This window comes from Chelmon rostratus, chromosome 1 (assembly GCF_017976325.1).
Source record: "Chelmon rostratus isolate fCheRos1 chromosome 1, fCheRos1.pri, whole genome shotgun sequence".
Lineage (NCBI taxonomy): Eukaryota > Metazoa > Chordata > Actinopteri > Chaetodontiformes > Chaetodontidae > Chelmon > Chelmon rostratus.
This window is the reverse complement of record NC_055658.1, coordinates 22,690,136-22,717,702: the sequence shown is the minus strand read 5'-3', so window position 1 is coordinate 22,717,702 and position 27,567 is coordinate 22,690,136. Positions and strand designations below refer to the sequence as shown.

Here is a 27,567-nt window from a genome sequence, read left to right as displayed (position 1 = left end):
TGAGATATTTCAGTCTAGACCAAAGTGGTGAACCAGCTGACCGTCATGACGCTAGCATGGCTAAAAAAAACTAATTTAAAGAGAAAAGTATGTGAGGAGCCTGAATATATGGGAGCAGATCACCCCCGTGTGACAGCCCCTTTCTCATTTACTCCCGCAGTAGTCGCTCCCTACAGTACGTGACAATGTTCTGAAAGCTGGATTACCTCTGATAACTTTGGAGCCGTCTGGGGAGGAGACTAAAAGGCAGGTTGCTTAAGGTGCAGGGTTTCACATGCAGAGCATAAGGATGAGGCTAATGAACCCCCAGGATGAATCACTTAAGCTACAGCAATAAATGCACTGCAAATTAAAAGCTCCCAGCGTGTTCCTGGGAGCCTTTGATCAATACATTTTACAGCTTGCCAGTAATCTCGTGCTTTAAAATAGAAAATGACTTTTTTTTTTTTTTTTGGAGTTAAGTGATGCAACATTAAGCTTTAGAAAGGAACTGATACAAAACTAATGGCCCTTGCATCTTGCTGTAAATATACTGTTTTTATAATTTGTCTTTATGAAAATACATTAGCATTAAAGCATGTTTTAATCAGCAGCTAATGCTTCGAGCAAGTTATGATTGCTGTAGGCTCCAACAGCATTCACTCACTTCCTGCAAGTGGGCTTTATGGCCTCTCATCAACAAAATGTGCACCAGTTCTTTCCAGCTCACTAAACTCCCACCTATTCAACTCTACATCACATGTTATCATAGTTCCATCATCTGAAATGTTAAAATGAGAAAAAAAAACAAAACAAAAAAAACCCCGAAATGGCAAGAATGAGGATAATAGAATATTTTTCCATTACAGTTGAAGAAAGAGAGGAGAAGAAAACCTCAAGGATTACCAGTTCTCTCAAACCCTTTCTGTGACAAGCAGCCAAACACATCAGGTAAGTATGAGCGCTGTGGACCCATTGGCTCACGGGGCTGGTTAGTGTTATCTGCACGACGCATTCTGCTTGTGTCCAACTGGTGTGGAATAAGATTCTCCAGAGGACTGTGCACATGCAGGATAAGCACGTACGGGGTGTTAAATAGAAGAGATTTTATTTATTAATTAACAAAACAGAGACAGATATATAAGCATACATTTCTGTTTGGATAAGAGGTTGGACAAGAGTGCTGATGAGGTTCACAACCTTCATCACATGCCACTCTCCTCTTCTCTGTGTATATTTGTTTTTATTACTGATTATTTTATGGGCTCATGAATACCCAGGCATACAAACGAAGCAACTAAAATGAAAAAAAATCCACATTCTCCAGGTCACGGGAAGTATTCTTACTGTAAATATATGCACATATTTGCGGATATGCCCATTATCTGTGATGAACAGGAGCAAGAACTGGGCTTCAGGCGCCTTACACGTAAGGCAAGTCCATTCTTTACTTATCTCGTAATTGCATGTGTAAAGCCTGTGGATGTGTTCTCTCCCTGATGCACAGAGTTTCTCCTGGCACAGAGATAACACTGGAGTGGAAAAAAGCTAAGAATGTACACGGTTCAATTTAAGGACATCCATCAGGAGTAAGAATAGATTCAAATGGTTAAATGGTGATTTCTTCCTGTGAGATTAGACATTGCGTCAACAGATCCAATCTTACCAATTCTTTTTTTCATTATGTCATTAAAGCCAGACAAACCAATCTATGGAGTTTTGGCAAATACACCGTATATAGCAGATGATGGAGGATATTTCAAACAAAAATGCTAACATAATTTGTTGCAGGCTTGCTGAGCTATAAAACTGAAGTAAACACAACTATCACACTTTCCCATTACGGCGCCTCTGGCCTCGATATTTGAGCGTGTCGTTAACAGGTTCATCATGATTTTAGGACAAATTTCCCTTGCCACAGGTCTCTACACTTCTGTCATTCTGCAAGTGGTGCCAGAAGAGCTCATTTCAAAAAATCCTCCCTGCAAAGTGCATCTGATAAATCTTCATGCGGAGGCGCTGGGAGACAGGCGTTAGGTTACACAGAGCCACACTCAAAAAGGCAAACACCTCAATAGCATCATTTTTAGATTCCCAACTGATTTTCCAGTCAGTGTTCGGGGCTGCTTATCACGTTACAGTCCTGCAGAGACAGAAACCAGGACAACAGAGCAATGCGGCAGGGCTGTTGATAAAAATGAATATGGGGATATTTTTGAGAAGACAGGCCTTTGTGGTGTTATCATATCCCTGTGCTTGTGGGCTTCTATTGTCTAATCAGGATTAAGCTCACCAGGGAGGTCTCCTGTCCTGTTTATTGAGGTTTATGACTTTGATTTGAACCCTGCAGTCCTCAGAGCGGGAACAGCCTGACGGCAATCACCGCTTATCTCTACCTTCAACGTATTAGATTGCTCCATGAATGATGCTCTCTGTGTTATGAATCTATGGCACCAGAAAAGGCAAAAAGATAATGATCCTTGGCAGAAGTGATGACCTTTTTAAGCATTACTGGACATCAGATATCCTGTTCATGCCCATTATTTCATAGGAGCGCAAACTGAATGAGTCCACCTGGGATGAGCCTGACCATTCTGTTATGAACAATTGGTGAAAAATGGATATAGTTAGTGGTGTGAAACAGGCTAAGAAGTCTAACAAACTAAATCTTTCATCTGTATTCAATCTGGTTGATGGAACATAGAACACTGAAAAGCTAAATAAGATGCGAAAAGTCATATTCAACGTTGCTTTTGTGTTTTAGACAGTCATTTGTCTCATCTGCGCCACTTAAAGGCAATCTGATCTTTTCTGTCTAAACATAATCAAAAAGACGCCATAAAAGCATGACGTGTCTTTGGAGTTAAATTGCAGGTGCAAAGACTTTTCATTATTCTGTCAATTGGCTATTTAGTTTCCCCTTGTTTGTTTTCTGGCATCAAACAGATTCTGGTTGGACAGACTTTCCCTGCTCAGCCAGAGGAGATGTGCTGCGCAGGGCTCTCTTGTGAGGTGAGAAACGGGATGGCGCTGCGCTCTGAGAGACTTGAGAAGGGTTTAATATTTTTCAAACACCCACAAGGGTTTCTCTCCGCAGAGGGGAAAAGAGAGCGAGAAAGGCAAGGGTAGGGGCTGAGGGGCAGGCTAACTAAAAAAAAGGGGTTAGGAGGGCAAAACGGGCAGAAAATGCTTGCTGAGGCCAGAGGACTCTTGAGGCAGGGGGCCTCGCAACGCCTGTCTTTATCAATAATGCAATACACATACGTGCCACCTCATGGCCTTATACATTTTTCAGCAACCTCAGACATGGAGGATCTTCACCTTGGGTTTCCACTCATTTTCAGTGGCAGCAGGCTGAACTCAGCGTTGACCCCGCCTGCAGCGCGGTGACACCCGTCACTCCCGTGACGCGGCCCGCTGACTGCTCTCTACGCTTGATCTGATTGACACCGGCTCTGTGAGCTGATTCACACAAATATGCGTGCGACTGTCTACACACACAGACGCAAGAAACAATCTCGATGTTAAAGTTTTTGCCCACTTTCTCATTCTGCGAGTGCTTTTCCTGCCAGCTGCCTGTGAACAGTTTGTTGTTACAATATAGTACAGCGTTTCACTCCAAGAAAAATAAAGGAAAAGAATTGACCGATCTTAAAATGGTGTGTAGGAATTTAGTCCATTAGCCTTGATGGCAACATTTAAGTAAGTAAGTCGGGCCTGACATCTTCATTTGTATGGTCTGTGAGTCATTTTAAAATTAAAATCATATTTGGCCCACTGACTATATTGAAATGTAGTTCCTACTGTGTCACAAGCACCGTTTGGGAATATCAGTCACAGGAAATTCTCTGCACCAGAGCTGCCCAGTTGAGCGATGTGATGAGTACCGCGGTGACAACTAATAATCTCATACGATCAAGAGCGCTGAACCACCGGGACGCGCAACACGGGAAAGTAATCTACCACACAAATGTGCGCTTAGTTGTGGGACACACTAGAGCAGCTCCATGCCGAGAGAACTGAAACGGACTGTTTTTGAAAGCCTTGTTGAACTGAGCAACCCTGAGTTAAGTTAGTTAGTTAATCTCACCAGTCATCTGAACACATTCAACAACAGGAAGGAAAGGAAAAGATGGGCATGCATTTGACATCATTTGATGTGAAGATCTGATTAATTAAAGGCCATAAAATAATCATGCTGCAGATCTTTAAGTCCTTTCTCTATCAACTTTACTTTTGCCCTCATCAATGCCAACCCTGTCAACTGTGAGGGTTGCCCAAGGCAGGAGCAAACTGAGTGTCTGCTCAGAGCCACCGGGCCATCTCCGAGTCCTGCTCAGCTTAGGGTCCCGGCAAGCTTGAGGCCGGCCCTGGAGTCATCCACATGATGAAAGGAGGGGAGAATACCTCTGCTGGCCCAGGCCATGCTTATAGAGGTCAAATAACTTAGCTGCACTGATCGCAACACAAACTCATCAGCAATATTTCTCTTCTCTTCTTCTCCTCTCATTCGATGACTTCTGGTTTTTGAAAACAGCAGCTTTTACATCAGAGTTGCAGGCACTACCTGCCAGAATGAAATAATATGGGCAATAAACTATCATTAGTAAAGCTACCTTCTGCCTTAGCAACTGAGCTGCCCATTAGTAAAACATTTCACCAACTGCTCTCCCCTATCCTGAGCTCATTACTGACGGTCAGCTGGACCGCCGTGGCATGTGAATCAGTGTAACTACATGAATGTTAGCGAGGCCATTACTGAAGAAGGAGGTTAAAACATTTTTCCCACCACAGAAATCAAATGAAACTTTCACTGAGAATAAAATATCTTGCTCTTATTATCGCCTGGTTGATTAAGTAAGTAAAAAAAAAAAAAAAAAAAAATTACAGCGGAAATCATCTGTTTTAGCATGCTCGCAGTGACTCCTGGTCTTCCTCCTCAAACATTTTATTCATTCAATTGATCTACCAATCAGCTATTCCATTTGGGGAGGTAATATGCATTTCACCATAATGGAGAGACGGATGGATTAATTCTCTCTAGCTTCGCAAAAAATATCGTTATAGGTTCTTGTGCCAAAATTGAAGTGGTGCTTATTAGAGGTGCATTCATCAAATTCACTCCCTGCATTATCACACCATATATCAACACACCTGTAGTAAAAACCTTTTGCTCTGTCTACATTAGAGATATGGGTGAGTGAGTCCACCTTGGTCTTACCTACGTAGGTCTCAAATCTCTGTTTTATACTTATCTGTTTTATAATTTTCTGTTTTATTGATATCATTTACTTGAATAGTTAAGGGATGATTAGACCAGCTGATTCTTAATCATGTGTGGTGAATATGGGTGTGAGTATTTGTGTGGTTCTAAACCATATATTCTGGTCTTCATTTGCACTTTACAGCTATTGATCAGCATTCCTCTTTTTTGAGAACTAAAAAATGTATTTCTTCCTTCTCAACACTATTACAAGTGATATTATTACATTTACATCCCTTTTAGCTTCAAGGAAAATCCCTTTGGCCTGAAAATCTTTCTCAGCAACTTTACATTGCGGATAATTAAAAGACAGTGTCTTGTTGGCTAGTTTAAAAAAACATTAAATTACAGCGTTTAGTTCTCCACCAGTCATACAGGCGTTTAGTCCCTTTGATTTGTAGAATCGGTCTGAATGACAGTGCAGCAGGTCGGCAACCCCGCAGTCAGTAAGTCAGGCTTCTGCCAATCAGTAAGGCAGAAAAAGAGGCAGCCACACAAGCATAAGCAGATGATCAGTCACTGAGACGGGAAGTTAGACAGGCAGCATGAAGAGAACTGGAGCAGTGGAAAGCATTATGTTTCCTTGCCAAGATATACAAGCATCCAGCAAGACGAGCTCTGCCGTAATGACAAGAGGCTAATCAATGTCTTTTAGCAAATTATAGTTTCTTCTCATGTGAAGGTCGTCATGGAGTTGTAGAGATTTTCACATGTCATATGGTTGAGCCTGCCTTGAAGGACTGCATGTAAAGGAAATGTGAAATGACCATTCGTCAACAACGACACTAAGATTTTAAAGCTGACGGCTGAGGGGAATTTGCCAAAGTTGACTGTGGCAAGGTGTCAGAGGCCTGTACACATCTGGCTATGAGTGACACTGTTGCTATGGCACCTGGTAATGAAAAAAATTAAACCAAACCCACCAAAGTCGCATGTTCCTGTCAAAAGAATGGGATGTGACTGCACTGTGGGCCTTCAAGCTCAAGTCACCTCTACACTAAATGTCAGACTGGACTAAACCAATCAGAGTGTCTCCTTTGAACCCTCTGCTGAACACGGCAGGGATCAGGGGTCACTGATGAAGTGCACCGCTAACTGAGTTGTGGGAGCATGGGCAAATCAGACGGTGTCAGAGGGGTTACCAGAGGGAGGTGGAGGACAAGGGATGGGCAGGATGTAGGTGGGAGATGGAGGTCTGACAGGTGAAACGTATTACCATATTGAAAAGGCAGCATCAGCAGACTACTGGGGCACAGGTATACAAGGACCTTTCTAAGCAATATGTAGGATGCATTCACTATGTGTACTCCACCAGTAAGAATGTGTAGCTGCTACACTTCGTCCTTACATGCCTGTGTACACCAATAGTAGGAAGGCCTGTTGCAAATATTCCTTGACACTTGTTCTGTGTACGAATCATAGAAAAAATGTACTTGCCGGCATTTACAGACACTTGATTTTCTCAAGTCTCTGACACTTAAGCAGGATAGACAGGGAGCATTTGCAATAACTCTTTCACCCAGCTGTCAAATGCATTTCTGTATCTGAAAATAATGTTTGTGCTTTGTGATTGAGGAAGAGAGAGTGTTGGCCTTACTTAAGGGACAGGGAGTAGTCATTCTTGCTGGTCTCGCTGTTTCTCACCAGGTAGCTGGCCTCCTTACACAACCTGAGCACAGACTCAGCATCTGTCCGGCTGATCGCTCCGTGGTACCAGCTACAACACACAACAGGAAATAAGGATGAACAAAAGGGCCAAAGTGGTGTATTTGAAATAAAATGCTTTCATTATAAAGCAAAACTACAATCCAACTCACAACTGGCTTTCCAGGGGCATGGTGGGGTCAATGCGCTCCCCAAGAGAGGAGCTGCAGTGGTCCAGTGATGTCATCTTGGTGTTGACCAGACAGCCACTGGAGTGTCGCTGCAGCGGCCGGCTTTTCCCTTCCTTGGTAGGTGACATTCGAGACTTGTCCACACCATCAAACTGGACTGTAATAACAGAAAAAGCAACAGCTGAAATATTTTATTCTGGAATATGATGGATATTTCCAAACGGTGAGATCGCTCACATCTCTGATGATACTACAACATAGTCCCATACAGCTCAAGGTCAATCGGAAAAGCTGGTGTGCTTCACAAGAGGCAGACATATGAGAAAGTCATGTCGCAAATTGCGAGTGACTAAACTACTAAACTAGAACGGAGCAATGAGTGAGGACAGATATCTAGGTTGTGCTTTCACACATACACACAGTGTCACTTTGTGTAACTCATCCAACTGAAGGACATGTACACACAGTGGAGTCCACACTGTGTACACACTCTAGTGAGAAACACACACACACACACACTCTCTCTCTCACACACACACACAAACACCCTATGCACAAGCACTCCGTGTTAAACAGTTAAACATTAAACAGGCTTTCCAAAACTCTCACGGTCAACTGTGGACATGATAAGCTGTCTTGGCAGCCTCACAGGGAAGTGTTTGATAGTGTGTGTGTGGGTGGTGGTGGTGGTGGTGTCACTTGGCAAATTCACGGCCAATCAGCACACAGAAAAACATTTACCGCTATTTACAAAAGCAAACAAGAGAAGAGCAGATAATGTCTGCAAGGACAGATAAAAGTGAATTCCCACTTCTGTCAGAGGGTTGTGGAAACCAAAGGAATGAAACGCTGGACACTAAGTAGCAGTGAGGTCATCTGGGTGTGTACATGTGTGTTTTAGCCGTTTTCCTTCTGTCACTCTCTGTAATTGATGCCACAGCACACTTGGCTTTGGAAAGACCTATATGGAGCCACTGACATGCTTCTCAAGCAATAACAGCAACAGCTATATGACAAGCTTTAGCTACAGAATGTTGACTGCTCAAGAGTTTCAGATCAACACATCAAAGCTAAGCCTTTGATGGAAGGAGGTAATGTAGTATGAAGCTCACAGCCTCTGGATTAACTAATGGCTAGTCTCATTCTAGTGTTTAATTACATGACCGGCACTGTACAGACAGACAGGCACTGTGATCTTCACAACATGTCAGTGGAGATGGGTCTACATCTGTCTAGACTCTGCTTTACAGTCAGAGGGTTGCATCACATTACACTTTACAGTTTGTGAACTCACAAAGTGTTCCTGCACCAGACTGAGTGGTTGGCCTGACAGTATCAATCAATCAATTTAGGCGATACCAGACAACACCATGTCAACAAATTTCATTGAGCTCCTGGACACCCCTAAGTGGGAAAACAGAGGATCTTTTGTAGATACTGTAAATGTGACAATGCATGGATTTTTTTTTCTAACAGAACAACAGCTATGGTTATCAGTGACTTCCAAGATTCAGACTTCATTTAAAACATAAAATCACCTTCTAAAATGCAACAGATTGTGATAGATTTAACCAGCGGTTCTATCTTTACAAAACAACTTGCAGAGTCTGATTAACAGCTCTTGTCATATGTAAAATTATTCACATTTCACAAGAAAATTGTGAAAAATTAATACAAGTTTGCGTCGCAGACGTGTGTTTTTCTTTCCCATCCCATTAATCATCACAGGCCCTCTCAGACTTATCTCGTGACAGAAGCTATGTTGGGAGCCCTCAGGCTTAAACTGCCGAACTGTACATTAGGTTGTTAGAACCATGTCCATGTCAATCAGCTACAACGGTAAAATGCTGCTTGCACATTGGTGGAGCAGCATTAATGATGTCATACACGACAAGATATCAGTCACAGGCCCCTTTTTTCTTTTTTTTGCAAATCAAGTACTTCTGATATTTCAAGAACAGTTTTGCTGATAATACATCTGTAAGTACATTTTGGTTGCAAGAAAAGATGCTTGCAATAGAGTATTTTTAAATTGTTGTAGTAGTACTTTTAATAAAACTAAAGGATCTGAGTACTTCTTCCACCTCTGCCTGTGATAGAGCATGTTCCAACGCTGGGTAAGGGCATTGAGACCCTGCTGCTTTTTCAGCTCCGACCACCAGGGGCTCCCCTTCACCTCCACTCAGGTCCAGGTTGAACTTGCTGGCCTCGAGCTTAGTGATGCATTTCCCTAAATATAAATGCATGGAAATGATTATTCCGAATGACAGCTACCATTGTTATCTTGGCCTCTGCACTTTTGTCCGTTATACGGAGTCTTACAATGACAGACAAATTGTACTCTTGCATGACAGCTGGGTAAATTGTGGCTCTAACCTCAGACCCGTGGAAGACTATGAGCTGTAGCTTCGCTTCTTCAGGGTCTGATGCGTATGCTCGACTAAAGACAGTCAAATGATGCCCCTCTGTTGCAAGCAAGTCCACATGAAAGACATTATTAACACTCTCCTTTTTCACACAGTCCATTTGAACCACATGCCGGCTGCTGGGAATACAGTGCAAGTAGAATGAACATACAGTATATGTGTAAGGGTGAGAAATAGTGTTTCCATGGAAACTGACCAAGGGGACAAGGGAGATGCATGTTTGCTCCGCTCATCCCTGTCAACGCTGACAGATCACAACATGAAGACGCAGCCAATTGCTCTCACTCCCTCCTTCCCTTTCAATTTCTCTCTTCCTCTTTGCATATGTCTGGACCTTCCTCTTTTTTTCTCCCCCTGACCTTTTCTTTTCATCTTTCCATCTCGCACACTCCAGTCCTGCTTCTCTGAGCCTCTCTGTCTTTCCCTCTGTGCATCTGTTAGTCAAGGACAGAAAAAAGATAGCGGAAAATGGACTGTGGAGGAATGTCTGCTCATCCAGTGGTAGAAGAAAAGAGGAGAGACAGGGCAGTAACAGCTTTGATCTGTTATCTCAACTGTTCCTGATGGTCCTAAAGCAGGTCTATCAGTCACTGATTATGTCTGATCCTGCAACAGAATTCACATTATATGTCCATATACAAGTTGGATTAAAAAATATACTTTGAACGTTATATGATTTTTCAGTTCACCAATCATCTAAACATACGAGGCTGATAAAGGTATCTGCTAGTGTGGCATTAGGATGAATGCTGCTATCTTGCTTTTTCCACACAGTCCATCTCTCAGAGTATCTGCAGCCCACTCAGCCATCCGCCTGACCGCAGCTCTTAACATTTTCTCCATTCTCGCAGCACCCACACTAATTCCTACTCTTCCTCAGATTCAACACAATCAGTGCTTTATTTGACCTTGATTAAACCTTTTATTCCTCCACCTCCTAGGAATGGCTGAGAGGCTATTCTCAGTGGAGCTCACCCCATCAACCTTTCCTGCCAGAGCTGAGACTTTTCCACAGGCGGAGTGCATAGTTCTACAAGAGCAGCGTTGCCCTGAAGAGAGAGCCTCTAAACTAAGCAAAAGCTATCATTTTATTTGCTCCACAGTGAATGGACCTATGTCTGCTTTGATTGCCTGCCATCTCAAACAACACCAGCTTCAAACTGTTGTGGAATTATTTTTTAAGGCTGAATATCAATGGGCGCGAGCCAAACTCATTCCCCTTTAATTCTCTGGAGCACACAGTCTGAGACATGGCCGACAGGAGATTGACGAGGGGATTGGCCCGGAGGAGAACAAAAGCTCTGAGAGGCAGCTTAAGAGGGACGAGAGGGTGAACACACACACACGCTCGCGCGCCTACGCATACACACGAGTACACGTACGTAAATGTGCATGGGCATCTGTGTGTGTTATCAGTATTGTTGCTTGTAAGGCACAGCTAATGGAATCTGTGTATCAGATTGAACTGTCAGTCAGATGGTGACTGATGGCTGAAAGGCCTGCCCCCTTCAGTCACATATATCGCTTCCTTTAGAGAGCACAGAGGAGGATGAGGAGGGAGAGCGTGTGAGCTGATTGGCTGGGACAGATAAACACAGAGCTTAAGATGGCATTTCCACAAATATACTGCGACCAATCCACAAACTACAGCGCTGTGCTACTCTAGGCTAAATGACGGCATAAGAACAGGGAGGGAGAGACTTATGGTGGCCACAAAGATAGTAAACTTTTCCAGGGAATAGTCAAAACATACAGTAAGAGAAACATGAAAAATATACTCAGAATAAAGTGCATCTTTGAGGCTTGTGAACACCCTGACTCCTCCTCTTCCCCCCCTGCACACACTCCTGAGCAAATTTCTCTAATTAAGCCGGCTAATTAATTCTCATTTACTAATGCTACTCCTATCAAAAAGGATGACTACTCTGAGGGGCGAAGTGTGCCATCGACCGCTGCACTGTGAGGTGAAAATTAAGTTTTCCAGCTAAGACGTGTGAAATGATTAACAGGTCTGCATCTCATTAGAATGCACTGCACACTGAAAATAGTGCTCAGCATGTTATGATACCCCGGGAACTGGTTGCTTTAAAAATCACTCACTTTTATGTTGATATTAATTATGTGCATCGGGAATTCAAAGAATGATTTGTTAGACGGCTTTTAATAATACGTTTTTTTAGAGATTTCACCTTCTAGGAATATGCCTTCTTCCTTTAAATAAATCCCAAAAAGAGACTTTAATTAGGTTTTCCATATAAAGGAATGACCCTCCGAAGTGTCAGCTAGTGAATCTTCTTAGAATTAAATCTGGAAATTCTTTAATTACAGTTTTTTACTTTTTTTATACTTAGATTAGAGGAAGGAGAAGGTGAGAGAAATGCTTCACAGCGTGGATAATTAATTCATGTCAAAAAACAAAGGCAAAAAGCTCTTCATTATGCTCAGACAAAAGTGCTCTCCATTTATATGTAGATGTAATATCTACCCTGTCAAGCCGCATTTAAATTTTGATAATGAGGTTTGACGAATAGGGCAGATTTCCCTGAACCGTAATGGATATTGTTTTTTTCTCGGTCTATACCAGAGATAACCACATAAGCCTTTTACAAACACACACACAGACTTAGCCCTTTGCCCTGGCTGAGCCAATCTGGAGTATGTAAGCAATCCTGTGCATGTAAGGATGACTAATGTCTTGGTGTGTCGCTGAGGGTCTGCCTGCACGCTGAGGTCAAGAGAGTGCATTGTAACTGTATTCACAGGGGTCGTGGAGGCCATCACCCCCCATGTCTGCCACAGTGACCTTTGACCCCAAAGATGTAGAGTGGGACCATACTGGCTCAGACAGAGAGAGGATCACTTTACAGCTGGACGCCAATCTTAAACCCACTCATATCACAGAGGGAACCAGAACCTTTCCCATGGATTTATGGACATAAATCAACTCCTTGCCCTGTCCTCGCCTGCAGCACGCAGCGGTGTCCTCTTACATGGTCTCACTTTAAGTCTTCCCACTCTGCCAGGGGAAATCCCATTCCTGGCATTAGTTCTGCTACACGTCCTTCTTTTCCCTGGGTAATTACAGCAGTCAGAGTGTGAGTCTATGGAGGGGCCTCAAAAATCACCTAATGGCCCGTTTGGTTGAAAACAGAAAAATTAATGGTAAATATGGCTAAACTTGAGGTGAAGAGTCAGGAACTCAAGTCAAGAACTGAAATCGCCTCAAATTAGTTAGATTTTTCAATTCGTGTAAGCCACTTGTAGAGAACTAGAGGGACATCTGGGATGGTTATGAGTATGTTGACAAGAGGAAATGGGGGTCACAGCAAATGGCAATTACGCATGCAGAAGGCAGTTCAGCACAATTAAAACTAATGAGCCTTCAAACCTAAAACCTGCACACGAATTAGTGATTTTCTGCCACATGTAATCCAGATGGAAAAGTGCGGTCATTACCGGGCTAATACCTAAAGTCATTTTATACAGTGCTTCTGAAAAAAGGCATCACTGACTAGTTAAGTGTAAGTAGAAACTTACATTTTATTCAGGAAGATTACTGCAAAATTTGTTACAAGCGAAATATAACATTTTTGTGGCCAGTTATGTATATTTAGTTACAGATACGCATGCAACAAATCCCACTGACAGCACATGCAGATTTAGTCAGCACGTACACATTCTTCACCACTCATACGTTCCTTAACAAAGTCAGATTGACAGAGAGACACACAACCACACTGAAGGAAGTGGAAGACGAACATATGGGTGATGGACTAATGGACTGGGGAGGGGGACGGATGGGAATGATGCTGGACAATGTGAACACCAACACCCACCATGGTGGTGCTGGTCACAGCTCGTCTGTCCCGGCGAGGGCTGAGCTGTCTGGGAGGGAGACTCTAGCTCCTCCACCACGGGAGGGCTGGTGTTGAGCTGCCCAACGGGAGGGGGCCACGGTAGGTCCTTGATCACTTTAATCTCTACTGCAAGTGTCGCCCAAGTCACCAGAGGAGAGATGGAGGGAAGGAGAGGACAGCAACGAGAGGCACAAATGGACAACAACAAAGGGAGTGAGGAAGGGGAAGTAATGACAGCAAGCAGAGAGGAAAAAAGAGAAAAGGAAGAAGGGATAAGTGGAAAATAGATAAATGCAGAAGGTGCCAGTATTGTGGTAAAGAGCTGGTTTATTTTATAATCCAAGAATCAGCAGTAGCTGTGGAGTAGAAAAGGAAAGGACCGGAGCACTGAAAAAGAAGAGTAGTTAGTTTACCGGAAAGTAGGGTTGGGTTCTGATAGCAGATACAAAGCGTGGATTTGGTTCCAGGTGGATTAAGATACCTGGATTTCTAAAAGAAATAAGTTTTATGGGTCATAGGTTACTTACAAATGATAAAGGTTCAACTTCAATAATGGATTTGGAAGCATTCAGACTCAGTAAGAAGATTACATAATGGATTGGGACTCTACAAAATGCTATCGAACTCCAACCCTACCTGAAAACCTCTGGCCTCTCAATTCAGACTTGAACCCAGATTGACTAATTTAAGTCAAAGTTCTCAATCCATACTTTTACTAAAATAATGCAGGACCAAATAATACAATGCTGTGCCTTGAAAGGGCAGACTACAAAATACAAGCTGCCTTGAGCTCAGCTACAGAAAGTCATTGAAACAGTGCATCAGCATACTCTCTGCAGTTATTCTCAGTGCTGAGTTTGAGAAAAAGACCTTAGGCCTCTATATTAAGATAAACAACAATGTAGACAGTATTCTTCACTGAATGAATGTACCTTTGAGCAATCTGTCCTGCCAGTGGACACTCTCTGGGCTTTGCCCCTTAAATAATATATGCCTTAAGTCCAGGCGTATTACCATGGTGAGTCGAGCACCCTTGGAAAAGCATATCTGTCACTGAGCAAGGGCCACTTATGAAATAGCTCAGGATACTTAATAAAGGGGCTGGTGAGGGGAAGGGTTTTTCATCATCTAAGAGAAAGCTGGTGTTAGAAACAAAGACTAATAAAGAAACATAGTCTAGGAATAGTTGCTTTGGAAAGGCAGTGTATGCTCCTCTGGAGGTTAAGAGTGTTAAATGACTGTCTCTACATGGGTAAATCTTCAAACACAGATCTTCCAGTGCTATTAAGAACAGTTTAATGTCACTGTCCATGGTGCTAAAGATGTTACGACAGTAAATGGAAAAAAGTAGAAGAAGCTAAAATTATTGTAAGCTCTGGTAAACAATACCCTCAAAAATGAATAAGTGGCGCTTGAAAAACAGTGAGAGTTCTTATCAGGTTCATAAAGGACAAAATCATGCAGGTGTTGTTCCTTAAATTATCCCATAAACAACACCTGCCAAGAACAAACTGACAAAAGAAACAAAACTACATACAAATAAAATAGGAAAATATATTCAAAAATCAATAATAAAGATATAACATCATAGAAGATTGGTGGAATGACATTAAGTCAGATTTGCCTCTAGAACAAGTAAAGGTCGCTGATGAATTAGATTGAAATGATCTGAAACTGGGAAAAAAGCTATCAATGGTAGCCTGCACTCCTATCTATGAAAGCCCTCTGAAATCATCAATGTGCCAACTATACAGACATACATATACATCATCATGTAAGGGTGACGACGGCCTTATTTGACTCAGGAGTCAGTGGGCAAACAGGAAGAGAATAGCAGCAGATTGGCAGATGTGAACCAGCCAGCTGATACTGAACACGGGGTGACTTTAGATATGTTAATAAGTTGCTGTTCTCTCGAAAACCTGGATCTCGTTTTTTGTAGTTTTGGTCATTATTGCACTGGTTATAACTTTTAGTTAAGGGCCCATGATATTAATAAGTCAGAGTTAGAGCCACATTTTCACAACTTTCTAAAGAGAGTTAACTAAGTGCTACTTCAGCTGCCACAGAGAAGAATGAGAAGAATGCAGCTATTTTCATTAATCATTAGCGTGTCACTGTCTTGCACTGGCTAGAGGATAAGCATAATGTTGTGAACTTGTCTGTCTTCCACCATGCAAGGAATTGCAGCAGTGGTGGTACAGGACATGCAAATGAGAAGCAATATGCAAGCTAGATGAAGGGGGAAGCTGGAGAATATTCAATCCGACAGGCAATTAAATGGCTGCGCCCGCGGTGTCAGAGGGCTAATCTAGAGAAAGGTGGCTGCAAGGAGGAGAGGCTTGCTGTCTACCCTGATGGGAGAGGAGTGGGGTGCTGGACCGGTGGGGCTGGAGGGTGGAGAATGGAGGCAGAAGGTCAGAAACTCTGGGAGATAACATAACTTCCACTACTTTGGGGTGAAGTAGGGGACTCTCTTCCTATGAGATTAAAAACCTAATACTCATTTCACATTGCAGATTAGCGTGTAATTGTTTGGGGAGCAGAAGGCTGCATGCACTCCGCAGCCTCGCTGTGAGGACGAGGAGACGATTTGGGGTGAGTGTGGCTCAGATTCGCTTGGTTGCACAGCTGAATAATAGCATTTAGCACTGTGAAAATTGAGGTAAACTGATTCAATAGCCAGGTGTTTTGTTTTTGTTTTTTCTTTTTTTTTTCAAAGCCTGGGTGAGTGAAATCTCCATCACCTTCTCACGTATTCAAAAATGCTGGCAGTCCCCAGGCCCTCTTGAATAATCATTGATGCCATGTTGCCACATGGATGAGTGCATCTTTACACCTCGTAGCAGTCTTCAGTGACAAATTCAAACTCAGGACTAAGGTGACAACAGCAGATGCCTCCACACACTACAACTGATTCATACTTCAACCCTGAAGGCTCATCACACTGCCACAGACATTTCTGCTGTAATCACACTGCCCTCTGTACACACACATACACAGTGCTAAACAAACTGGTTTACAGCTATGCTGGTTGATGTCGACTTTTGACTGATTATAAGCTCTGTGGATGGTACTGTGACTGAACAACAGGTGTTTTAGAGACTGGAGGTCGAAATGCTAATTACACTCCATGCTATAATGTCTAAATAATGCTATTTTCTTTTGGTTAATTGGGTGTTGTTTAAGTTAGTAATTCTGCTCCTTGGAAAGCAGGCCTGGTAAAACTACAGAAAGTTGCTGGCCAAATATATAATTATAAAGTACAATATGGAGGTTTTGATTGTCATAATTCTTGGCAGGAAAAGACACAGAAGTCATGTAGAGCCAAATGAACGAGGGAATATGTAAATACATTCACAGATTACTGCATCTTTGTCCTGCATTTGGATCAATATGACATCTCTCATCTGCATAATCCTCAATCCAATTCATATACACTCTCTGTTGACAAAGGAATTGCGGCTATTAATGAGGTTAAATCCACAAAGCACCTGCTACTCAACTCAACTACACAAAATTTTTATGTGAAAACAGCATTATGTGTCCATCGCATGGCAGATGGTCCGGGGGGGCAGTCAGAAAGCTTGACTGTAAACACTGCGGCCGATTAACTATTTGTATCACAGCCATGCTAACAGTACAGAACATCACGGACCAGAGAGTACTTGAACAATGGACGGGGGTCCCTTCTGTATCGGTGTTTACCTTCCCTTTGTTCTTCCAGGAGCAGATCTATTTTAAAGCCAGGTATTTGTTTACCCAGGCTTTTCATTAGCCCAGGGCACTTCATCACTGTAAACAGTGCAGCACCATAAATCACCAGCTACGCTTGTTCCAACCAACGCCATTTAATTCAGTTCTGCTTAATTTGGTTGACTAATTGCATGCATATTCAAAACGAGCTGGAAGATTGCAATGTTTATGCCGCACATTATGAGCAGAGGAGCTTGAAACACAAAACCAGCATCTTCTGAAGACCTGTTTGTTCCATCGGCACCCAAATCATTACAGATAACAGCTGTGTAATGCTCCGAGGGAACTGAAATGCCACCTCGTAATTCTCTGCATACTGTATCCGGCACATTATACGGTCCGGCTTTCTTTCAAAGCACAGATCTGTTCATAAAAGGCTGTGTGTTTGCATCAAAAATGAAAGCGGCACAGAAAATAGGTGATGGAGATGAGAGGACAGCGAGGCCTTCCAGCTTCTCTCTCATATCAGGAGAGAGAAGCTGGAGATGTGTCAGTGACGGCCGGCCAGCAGGAGCATCCAGGGAGGCTTGCTGGAGGAGAACTGCTTCTATACTTTGCGAGGGAGGTTTACGGTGCTGTTGTGTGTGGCCAATGTGTGCGAGTGAAGATAAGACCTGTGGCAGCGCTCGGTGAAAGACGGCCCCTCATGAAAGAGGGCTGTCAGGAAGGTTATCAGCAGGGTGTTGCAGCAGAGGCCAGGAGGACGAGACAGAGCTGTGGAGTGACAGACAGCGTAGGGGAAACCGGATCAGCCGAGCAGAGAGAGACAGAAGCATGGCAGCCACAAAACAGCTGGCTTTAACCCCGGTGCAAATAACCAGCACAGGACTGTAACTGAATCAATTATTTATTTTAGGACATTAGACTTGAGCCTCAGATTTCTGGGTCGTTAAGCCCATGAAGATTCATTAAAAAACCATAAAGCTCCTCAAGACCTGAGGGAGCAAGCGACAGCGCCTTCTATTATCTCCCGTGTTAAATGCATGGTGCCCCGCTGGCCAGGAGCCAGGCGAAAGGAGTTTAGTAGCAGGTAACAGAGGGCAAGGAGATTAAGTAACAATGGCTCTCCATCCCATTCCCGCTGTGATGAGGCTCAGATTTCCGATGGCGGCCTATCCATGTCTGAGTGTGTGAGTGAGCGTGCCATATGCAGAGTCAAAGCATACGGGCTTACACTGCTGGGCATGCTAGCACACTTTCTCTGGCCCTCACAGGCAGGTTTCTTCATATGGTCAAATTCTAATGTGTCTTCCTCACTCTTCACCTCCAGGCTCATCCATCACCCACTCAGCAGGCAGGAGGGAGGTAGGACAGAGGCTGTGGCAAGTGCAGAGGGTGTGAGTTGAGGTGGGGGGACAGCGAGGATGAGTGATTAACCAAACCACAAGTACACAGCCTCCCAACACCCTAACAAGGCAGGGAATTTACATTCCATTGCATACCTGTCAGGAGATAGACCAACAGTGAATAATAACACCAGAGCAAGTGTAGTGAAGAGGCGAGCATGCAGGCAGTGATAGGGACAGCTGAGGAAACAGGGCTGCAGCAGGGAGCATTAGCCTGCTCTCCTTCCCCTATCATTAATGAAGACGAATTGTGTTTTATGCAGATTGCATTATCATGTCATACCATGGTGGGAGGGCGTAGGCAGCACTAGTACTTATTTAATCCCCCCGCCTCTTTGTTTTTTACACCCACTCCATGGTTTAGTAAGGTTGTACATCTTTTTTCATTATCTGTTAATACTTTGTTTGTAGACACTTTCATTTCCACATAATTGTTGGAATATAAGCTGTGAAGGTTTTGATGAGCGCAGAAAAGTGCCTCCAAAGTCCAAACGGAGAACAGTGTCGTTAGTCACTGTGATTTCACAGCCGGCCACGGTGCTTCAGCAGCTACAGAAACATAACTAAGGAAAATTGCTCTCTTGAAACCTAAAAACACATGGAGCTCTAGTTAGGCTGACTTTAGGTCGTTTGCCCACAGAGGTGCTTGAATCAGACCTGGAATAGCGACCTGAAAACATTTTTACATACTGCCTTAATTGCTGACATCTGGGGACAACGTCACCACAATGGAGCCCGGTAGGGTAAACAACAAGAGTGCCGGTTGTTAAAAAATCTCTTACTCAACCATGTTATCTACAACACTTAACAGGCAATAAACTGATATGACAGGTATATAAAATGTTAGAAAACAATATAATAATGTGCAATCATCCACTGCAGTAGGCCAACGTTAAATCATGCAGTAGCTTTGCAAAATGTAATGGTTATTCACAACGGGCAGTTGAGGAAATATAACATTTGCCTTTAGTTTAACCTCCAAATATTTAGTTTATGTATGTTTACATGTTTTTTGATCATCTGACAATGAAAACAAGACCCAGGCTGAGAAAAATATGGAATTGTCCTTTAAATACATTTTTGTTCTTAATATATTTACATATTCATAAACTTTGTGTCCGCTTTGTTTTCAATTTGCACCCTTGGTGTGTAGCCTCAAAACTACACTTTTGCACCAAAGCAAATTCACACCAAGCATTTTCCCACTTATGGAAACAACTAAAAAAAGATCAGGAAATGTACCTCTACCGATAATGTTGTTACCACTAAACCCACATGGCCCGGGTTGGAGAGGCCAAAAATATCTAGTTACAGATTCAGCCAGAGAATGTAAAATATAAAATGAGTCTCTTAACCAGCCATGAAATCCAATCCCAGCCTGGATTCCAAACTACTTGAGCAAACACGTCCAGACATCTCAAGCTCTAATTTACAGTTAAGCCCATGACCTTATGACTCCAGTCTAAAATTTCATAAACCCCAAGTAACCCTGCTTTAGCTGAAGTGGAGGACAATTCAATACTGCCACTATGAGGAATGTGACGCCCCAGATTTTCATGTTTTTATGGCATGGCAAAGTGACTGGATCAAAATTCAGTGACTACGGCGTTGTGAAACAGCTGTTCAGCTTGGTTCATATACATGTTTAAGATGGGGATCTCCAGGACGAGACCAGGGTAACCTGGCAACGTCTCACAACAGGCTCCAAGCTGGCTCTTCAAATAGTGCCAGGACGGATGAGTAGGGATAGCTGGTAAAGTGGGATTGCCGACAGTCCTAAAGAATTGGCTCACAAGTGGACTTAAATACTTAAATAGTGTATAATTTCTTGGCATTGTAGGTAAGCTGGTTGCAAAGATCAGAGCTTTCAGTGCAGGCACATAAGCTCAAGCCTTGAAAGGTGGGAAACTTTCTCTAAGCCCCTTGATGTCTGGATCCAAGGCCAGTCTACTCCCGACACCTGCAAGAGAAACAAGCCTGTGTTGACAAGGCTTGTCCCAGAGACGTCTTTCTAATCATTCTTCCTTTTTCTGTCTTCCAAATAGTGGGGAATTATTTCTGCCTGAATTAAACAGAACACAGAATGAATATGTGTAATAAATCAAAGCACTTTTTGGAGTTGCAGCTTTCTTCTTTGAAAGACAACTTAAAGACTTATCACGGCAAGTCCCAGCCAACACTTTGACATCCAATGGAAATTAAATTAATCATCATCAAAAGAGGGACGTGTCTGTAAAGGGGGGAGTTGAAAGAGGGATGTGTCAGTAAATAGCATCCTAAACAAACTCTTCTGAGTGCTGCTTGACAGAAAAATAATGAGGGAGAGAAGGAAAGTGATTAAGAATGCAGCATCCCTTATTTAACTAATGACTGGCAGAGGCAGAACAGCGTGACTCCTGTGACGACCTCAGTGCCGACAATACACAGAAGTAAACAGGAAACAGAAATGAAGTAACAAAAAATCAGGAAACATAAAAAGATGATTAATGACTCGACACATGTATGATCTGTAAGTACATACTGTACGTCGCGTTTGAGGCTGTTCTGCCTGTCAGAATGGTGGACACAATGTCAAATAAGCACATCAGAGCATTTTATTCCTGAGTTTTAAAGTCTTCAAAACAATTCAGTCCATTTTGAGTAGTGATAGTATCTTTAAGTTGGGATGTACAGTAGGATGGTGCAGAGTGGTACGCCCATTACCTGCAGGTGTGCACTAAATACTCCCTCGAGCCTCTTCTTCAATAAATGAGATTCATGAGCTTGCTACCATGTAATGCCTCATAAGAGACTTAACACACACTTAAATGTAACATACTACAGCAGAGGTGGGGAGCCTCCGCCCTCCCTATATGACCCTTGAGACTGCTTGATCCGGCCGGCGAGGCAATTCATGACGAGAAAAAAAACAATACATAATACAAAAAATTCTCTAGACAGCAACTACTTTTTCAGCGATTAGTAAACTAACATCTCCAACTGTGCGGCCCCTGAATGCAACACGCACGTAGTGTTTGATATCACGTCAAGAAAACAAAGTCGATTCCAAGAAAAACAGAGTTTGGATGCCCAACAAGCAGCTTTCAGAGGACCACATTCTGACAGAGACAGTGCTATGTGTGCAAGTTTTGTGGTGAGTGAGCTAATAGCTAAGAAGCAGAAACCTCATTCAGAGGGAGAATTTGTGAAGGCAAGCCACCTCTACACTACTGCTGCCACTGCTGCTGCTGCTGTGGCTCACCTCCATAGGCTGGCTAAAATGTAGCCCTAACTTAGCCAAAACTTGAATTGCTAATGTTATCAGAGGAGATTTACCCAGACTTTGCTTGACTCATTGCATTAAAATTGGCATCATGACAATATTGGGGCAACAGTTGAGGAAGAAGGTCTCTACTGGTGCTGCCAAATTGTTGTTGGATTTGTGCTATTATTCTATGTCTCTGAAAGTCTAAGTCTATGTCTAAGTCTAAGTCTAACATAAAGAACATATGATCAGATTTACATTTTTTGTAGGTGAAAATATGAAAACATGTGATGGGTCAAAAATATACGTACAGCACAGCTAATATACGGTTTAATGTAAATCAAACTGGGTGGCTTTGGAATGGCTAAATCAAGCCAAATAGAGATTTTGGAATCTCCCAGTCCTGACTTCAACCCCACTAAAAATGTGCGGACTGCCCTGAAAAGACAAGTCCATGCAAGAAAACCAACAAATTTTGTTGAACAAATTTGAATCCAACCTGAATTCTGCCAGAATGTTGTTGATAGCTGCCAAACGCAGCTGACTGAGATGAAAACGGCAGAGGGACATGCAGCCAGCTAGCTCTGCTGTATTTATATTTTTAGCCAAGCAAATTGTCACATTTTCAGAAGACTCACAAAAACTGTATAACAGAAATGCAACTTATTTGCATTTCAACACAGAAATACATTTCCCAATCATTCTGCCACAGAAATAACAGTTTCAGAAATCATTAAAATTCCCAAACTGCCTTGGCAACTGTATGTGAATTGCATTTTAGAACGAATCTTTCCTTTCACCATTTAAAATCTTGTGATCTGCATCGAGGTCTCTAACAAAGTTCTGAGTGCATCCATCAGCAGCAGACCACCATTAGGGATTATCTCTCTCTCATCCTCTCTATTTCTAATCAATGTTGCTTTATTGAAATTTTATGGAAATGCAATGCAGTGTTTCTAAAGCAAACTGGAGGGAAATTAAAAGATAAATGTAATATATGGAAATAAAAATTAAATGATAAAAAAACAACAGAATATGATTAAATTATAATGAAGAAAATGTACATTATTCTCATATTGCTCTGTGTTCATCTTCTCTGTAAGATTACATTTACACTTGTATAAAGTTCAATTACTCTTCCAATTGTAAAAAAAACCAATTGATAACAATTGATAAACTTGGCAACTTATTTTCCCAGCTGTATACCACGATGAGCCTTTGGGCCATGCATATGTGTAACGCCTTCTTTCATTCAGCTGTCATTACAAAAGAAGTTCACAGATGATTTACACAGCCTGACGTTATCATGTAGAATACACCTTCACACTCAAGAATTTCTCAATCTCAAACAAAACAAAGCTCTGCATAACTATTCACAGTTCAGATATTAAAGGTGACTTAATACTTTATAGTTAGAATACTTTCACAGAAGTCCTATTCCAAAAAAGTTGGTACACTGTGTAAAACATAAATAAAACAGGACGTGAGGACTTGCTGATCCTTTTTGACACATACTCAACTGAAAACAGTTGAAGGACAATGATAATGTTAATGTTTTACCTCCTCAACTTTCAGGGTCATTGGTAAAAGGTGATAGTATGATTGGATATGAAAGGGGCATCCCCAGTCATTCACAAGCAAGGATGTAGCGAGGTTCACCACTTTGTGAACACATGATTGTATAAAGGATGTTACTACATGGGCTCGGCAAAACTTTGCAAATCCGTCGTCAGCAAACATAGTTTGTTTTGTAAATGACAGAATTCTGTTTTTATTTAACGTTTTACACAGTGTCCTAACTCTTTAGGTATCTGGGTTATAGTAAAAGCCCACCATAGCTAAAACTTCATGAAACGTGGTTATTCAAATGCCTGTGAGAGCACCTCAGTAAGAGCCGGGCTCTGTGCGTTCACTGGTTGGTTGGACTGCTTGTGTCTTTTTAAGCAGAGGTGGAACACAGTGTGAGCGTCTGCACCAGGCAGTACAGCAGAAATCACTTAACAATGAGTCAACTCTAGGTTTGTGTGCAGAACATTCCCATAGCAGGTAATACAGTGTTAATTATTCTCTTTCTCCAGCGCCTTTACAGGTAAAGGAATCAGCACAGATCAGCACGCTAATAACTGGCAGAACATGCTTCTAGCGTCGGTTTTTAATGACATCTTAACCTGTGTGCTGAGGATTTAAGTAAGAAATAAATCAAGTCTAAGTCTAAGATGAATATACAGAAAGACAAGACACACTCCCCAGCCCCGGCTCCAATGGTACCTGTGAGAGATTTAGAGGTGCAGTCCTTTCCTCCGTGGGGACCTGATCCAGTGTCACTTACAGAGCCCTCGTAGCTAATGCAGTCATAACAAAGCAGAGCTGTTCAAGGATAAAAAAGAAAAAAATATAAAGACAAAAGGGGCGATGAAAAATAGAGTCAAGGGTTGCTGATTTTCTTTTCTTATACCAGTTAAAAGGCTTGGCTTTTTTTTTGTTCTTTGAATTTGGGTTGCCTATTTATATTCCAAAGCCGTATTCTTTCCAGGAACAGCCCTGTTTGATGTTATGGCTGTGTTAGCCATGCTGAAGCTCTTAAACCACAGTGACTACCTGCACCTACATGCAACTGCACAACCAATCATGCCCCTCTGAGCAGCATAGGTATCATCTTAGTTTAAACAGGCAGCAGTTGGATCAAAACAGCAAACAGCAGACTGGACACCTGCAAGTGAACTTAGCAGGTGCTTAAGGAGAGGAGAAGAAAAGAGGTGTTAACAAAGAGTTCAAAGCAGCAGCAGCAGCAGAACCTCAAAACCTGAAAGAAGCCAAAGTCTAATTTGTTAGAGCTGGAAAAACAGACACCTGGTTAGTTAAGCAGAAGAGAAACAGCTGCAGATTGTATTGTGTTAAAAGCTTGAAATTTAAATAAGGCAACCCTTACAGAAATGCAGTCACGCCTAAACTGGATTAGTTTTCATGGTTAGATTCACTGTCTGAGCTTTTGACATCAGCACTAACAGTGTGTAACAGGTAGAGCTGAAGGACTTTAAGTTAAAACGTCTTTTGATTTGGATAAGAATGAAGAAATCTGTTGTTCTGTCTGTTCGAAGCACAAATGTACTCCCTACCGCTCATTGTGTCATATATTATGTTGATAGCATAATGAAGGTCAATCTAATGTAATCATCTAATAATCCGTAAACTGGCTGTTATACCTGCAAAGGCTTTGGAAATCCTCTCTTTCTTCCACTCCCAGGGCTGGTCATACTCCTCGGGGGGTCGCTCATCATCCTGGGGGAGTCGGCTTTCTCTGGGGCAGCGCAGGCGCTCGGGGTCCGAGTCCCCGCCGTTCTCGGCTGGCTCATACGGCGTGTCGTACAGGGGCAGCTGCCTCACCGTTCCTTCCTTAGGTCCTCGTCCACCAGATCGTATTTCTACAAACAGGGAGAATGGCTGGTCGTTAATGCTGGGTTTCTGATTGTAAAACTTTATAGATGAAAACGTCTATGTGGGGCAGAACACTACCAGCATATGAGAATGAGGATTTATGTCTGTAGATGAACTTAGAAAACCCTAAAGCAACAAATTCTGCAAAGCCTGACTTGCACATTTCTCGTATAGCCCATGATGAATGTGTTGTGATATTTCAACTGATTTCACAAAATAGCCTCATTCACAGTTTCAGCCAATTCTTCTTCTTCTGCATCCTTGTTATTATATGGCTGAAATCACAGCCAATGACATCAGTTTGCAGGCTAAAGGGCACTAACAATATTGCCTATCAGGCTAAAGAGTTAAATTTATTTTGTTCTATTTTAAAATGAGAAAGCAGCCGTAGGCCCAGCAACCATGTCAATTTTTATGGCTGATAATGAGCAATTTCTGGCCGCTGCAGAATAAATGGGTGATAAGGGCAAAAAGACACAAGGTTAAAAAAAACAGTGTTGTGCTGCCTTAAACGAACAAGTGAATGGGACCCTAACACAGCTTAAATACATACTAACAACAGATAGTAAGGCATTGCCAGACTTAATGATGGCATTAGATAGCTACAGATGCTTTGCCCACAGGTTCACAGGACTCTCAGCTACATAAATATATGCTGGTCATTCTCTCTTACCCTCAGTTTCTATCTCAAGTGTAATTCCCTCACCAGTGATTGTCAGGGAGAAAGATTCAACATGCTGATAGGATGTGTGAGTGGTATACAAGGGGCCTCTTACATGTAGGGAATGACGGTGACAGTTGTCACTGAACTGATGACAGAAGTGGGCAGCAGAAGAGAGAGTTGAAATAAGGTGAGAATGTGGGTGAGTCGGGAGGCTGAGCGCCTGGAAAAGCACACGGTGTAACCTCCCTGAGTGCAGGAAAATCACACAGCAGTTCTGAACAGCTTCGCCCCGGGCTGCACGTGCCCGCTCTGTCAGAACACAGGAGGAGAGAAAGCACCCATTTCCTTTCTCACCTTGTTCCCTCTATGTTTGTGTGAAACTATGAACACTGTACTCAGCATTTTATGTCGCTTTCAAAATAATAGCAGGTAAATGAACGTTTATGTTTCTTGAATTAAATGTTCAACCAAACAATGTGTAGAACAGTGCTGTTGCACAGTTGAACAGTATCACAGATAGACTAACTGGCTGAGCATTGACCTCCATCAGCATCAATTTAAATTCCTCAAGATGGACGATTTTCAGATACTTCAAAAACTTTACAACCTCAGATGGAGGTAGGAGATTTCATCCAAAGTAAAGGGTACAAAAAAGCATGCATTTATGTATATATATCTAGATAGATAGATATTCTACTCAAAAGCTTGGAGTACGACAGCTTGAAGCAGGTACTTTGCAGAATGTGCCAATCATCCAAAGATAGAGAGAGGACTTACAGTGCCAGAAAAGAAGTTATTGGACCAAAAACCTACTAGTCTCTCAGTGTGGAGGGGATTTTATCTACCGTAGTGATTGGGCAAAAAGGAATGAGGGCATAACGTAATTCTACCTTGTGAAATCTTCACACAATGCGGAAAAGGACCCACATGAATTGAGCTTCGGTACAGCTCCTCAGCACACGCACCATTAAATACTTGAGGGAACATTTCCAGATCTCCGGTGTGGAGTTATAAAGTCTTCATACTTTCACATGAATCACATAGACATGGCCTCGAAGAATGCACAGAGATATTAAATCTCACACAGCTGCTCGGCTTATCGCAAACATTTCAAAGATGCTCTGAAAATCCCATTTCTTAGAAATATAGACCACCATTCAACACCATTATCAAAGTGTTGCCTGAATAAGACTTTCTCCATATCAATGTTGCACATAAGGTTCAGAATCATGAATTCGGTGCATATATTCATGTTTTTGTTTCCTATTCATGTCGGAACTCTGTCTAACATCACCTGACCTGAATGAAGACGCATGCACGCCCTTTTATTCTGCATGTAAGAAGGTGAAACAGACCTGACTCCTAATGAAGCATCATGCCCTTGAGAACTCTCCTCCTCTCCCTTTTCCTCCGCCTCCTCCTCCCCCTCCCAAATCCCCCTCTACTCATATGAAGTTGTTAGCAGCCTGCACCCTTCTTCCTGGGCCACATGAAGCTGTTAGTGGCCAGCACCACCTTAGAGTAATGCAATGTGAAGAGAATGAAATATTATGCCACACTACTGCATAATTGCCTCTTAGCCCAAGGGAGCTCTTGCGGAAAAATGAGCAATGCGTTGAGCCTAATGGAGCTACCCCGCTGGTGGTGGAGGAAGTGGAGGGGTGGAGTGAGGTGAGGCTGCTAGGTCCCGTATCTCAGCGTAATCCCGCATTAGGCAAACTAGCGCTCTTTGATCTAGCAGTTAAAAGACTTGGTATTACGA

The 27,567-nt window shown here is 42.5% G+C and overlaps 1 protein-coding gene across 2 annotated transcripts in view; it reads right to left on the bottom strand.

Annotated features, from left to right (window-relative positions):
- zgc:158464 (uncharacterized protein LOC791139 homolog) overlaps positions 1-27,567 on the bottom strand; it is a 97,933-nt gene that overhangs the window by 4,339 nt on the left and 66,027 nt on the right. Inside the window, exons 3-6 of one of the 2 annotated variants that reach the window (XM_041935719.1) lie at positions 24,910-25,128; positions 23,975-24,073; positions 7,060-7,234; positions 6,840-6,959 (exon numbers count right to left, since the gene is read on the bottom strand). In XM_041935719.1, coding sequence (XP_041791653.1) covers positions 6,840-6,959; positions 7,060-7,234; positions 23,975-24,073; positions 24,910-25,128 — 613 coding nt within the window. The remainder of the gene's footprint in view (positions 1-6,839; positions 6,960-7,059; positions 7,235-23,974; positions 24,074-24,909; positions 25,129-27,567) is intronic. The other variant, XM_041935728.1, reaches the window with a different exon arrangement.